Genomic DNA, 1189 nt, shown 5'->3' on the forward strand with positions numbered 1-1189 from the left:
GAAGAAGAATGGTATGAAACTACTAGAGTGGTTCCGAAACATACCGAAAAAAAGAATATAGAAAAAGTTAACTCACACACTAACCCTTTTATAAGACATTTTATCAGACGATCTATTAAAGGAGGAAGAGTTTCGGCAAATAGAAAAATATTTGAAACGAACAAAATGGATGAAATTTGTAATGTATTAAAGGAATTTACACGAAGTGATATTTCACAAAGTGAAACACGAAGTGATAACATAATTGATTTATTCAAAGAATACAGCGCAAGCACAAAAGACAAAACAGAAGTTAATTCAAAACTTAAAAAAATAATCTGCAATAAACTAACTGCATTTGACGGATGTCAATGTCAGATTTAGACAGTGAATATCCAAAACAGAAAGTGCTAGACCGTTTCTGCCAGAAAAAGATTTAGACCTAGAACAGCTATTTTAAAAGTCTGGTTTGACTATCCCAAAAACATGTTCTTCCAACCGATACCAACTGAAGATAAAATCACTTTCACGAATAAAGAAGGTAAACACGAAACTGGCACCAAAATCAGGTTAAGAAATGGTTTCTGTCACGAAGTTTTAACATCGGTTGATATTCAAGAAATAGTTAAAGCCGGTGGACGAATTATTAGAATATTAGAAAATTTTAAAACTCCACCATATAGAGATTATATTTTAATTTTAAGAGATCTTAGAAATAAATATAAACGAGAAGGTAATATTGTGGGTAGTAATTGCATGAAATTATTAGGTAATTCCCTGTATGGTAAATCAATTGAGAAAGATATATTCACAACTAAACATTTATGGAATGAAGCAACTTTACAGGCTAACTTTGATTCACATATCAAAACCTATGAGAAAATTAATGATAGTCAATATATTGTTGAAACAGAAATTGAAGAAAAAGAGATTACTGCTGAAGATAGTAAATCTACACGACTAACACTTAGTCATTTGGGATAAATATATTTGTTGATAAAGGAAGCGAATTCTACAACAGAAATGTGAAATCTCTGGGGTTTGAAATTTACAGCACGCATAACGAAGGTAAAGCCGTAGTGATAGAAAGATTCAACAGGACTCTTAAAAGCAAATTATTCAAGAAATTCACGGAATTGAAATCTCAAAAATGGCTTAAAATATTACCAGTTGTTGTCGACGAATACCATAACAAAATACATTCGTCTAC

At 31.0% G+C, this 1189-nt stretch overlaps 1 protein-coding gene across 1 annotated transcript in view; it reads left to right on the forward strand.

The window, feature by feature from the left end:
- Nucleotides 1-465: 465 nt before the first annotated feature.
- Nucleotides 466-1189, forward strand: part of LOTGIDRAFT_175830 (hypothetical protein) — a gene marked incomplete at both ends in the record, with an annotated part of 4307 nt that continues 3583 nt past the window's right edge. The window contains one exon of the mRNA XM_009060836.1: nt 466-925. Within this exon, the coding sequence (XP_009059084.1) occupies nt 466-925 (460 nt within the window). The remainder of the gene's footprint in view (nt 926-1189) is intronic.

Source organism: Lottia gigantea, assembly GCF_000327385.1.
Source record: "Lottia gigantea unplaced genomic scaffold LOTGIsca_443, whole genome shotgun sequence".
In the NCBI taxonomy this organism is placed as follows: domain Eukaryota; kingdom Metazoa; phylum Mollusca; class Gastropoda; family Lottiidae; genus Lottia; species Lottia gigantea.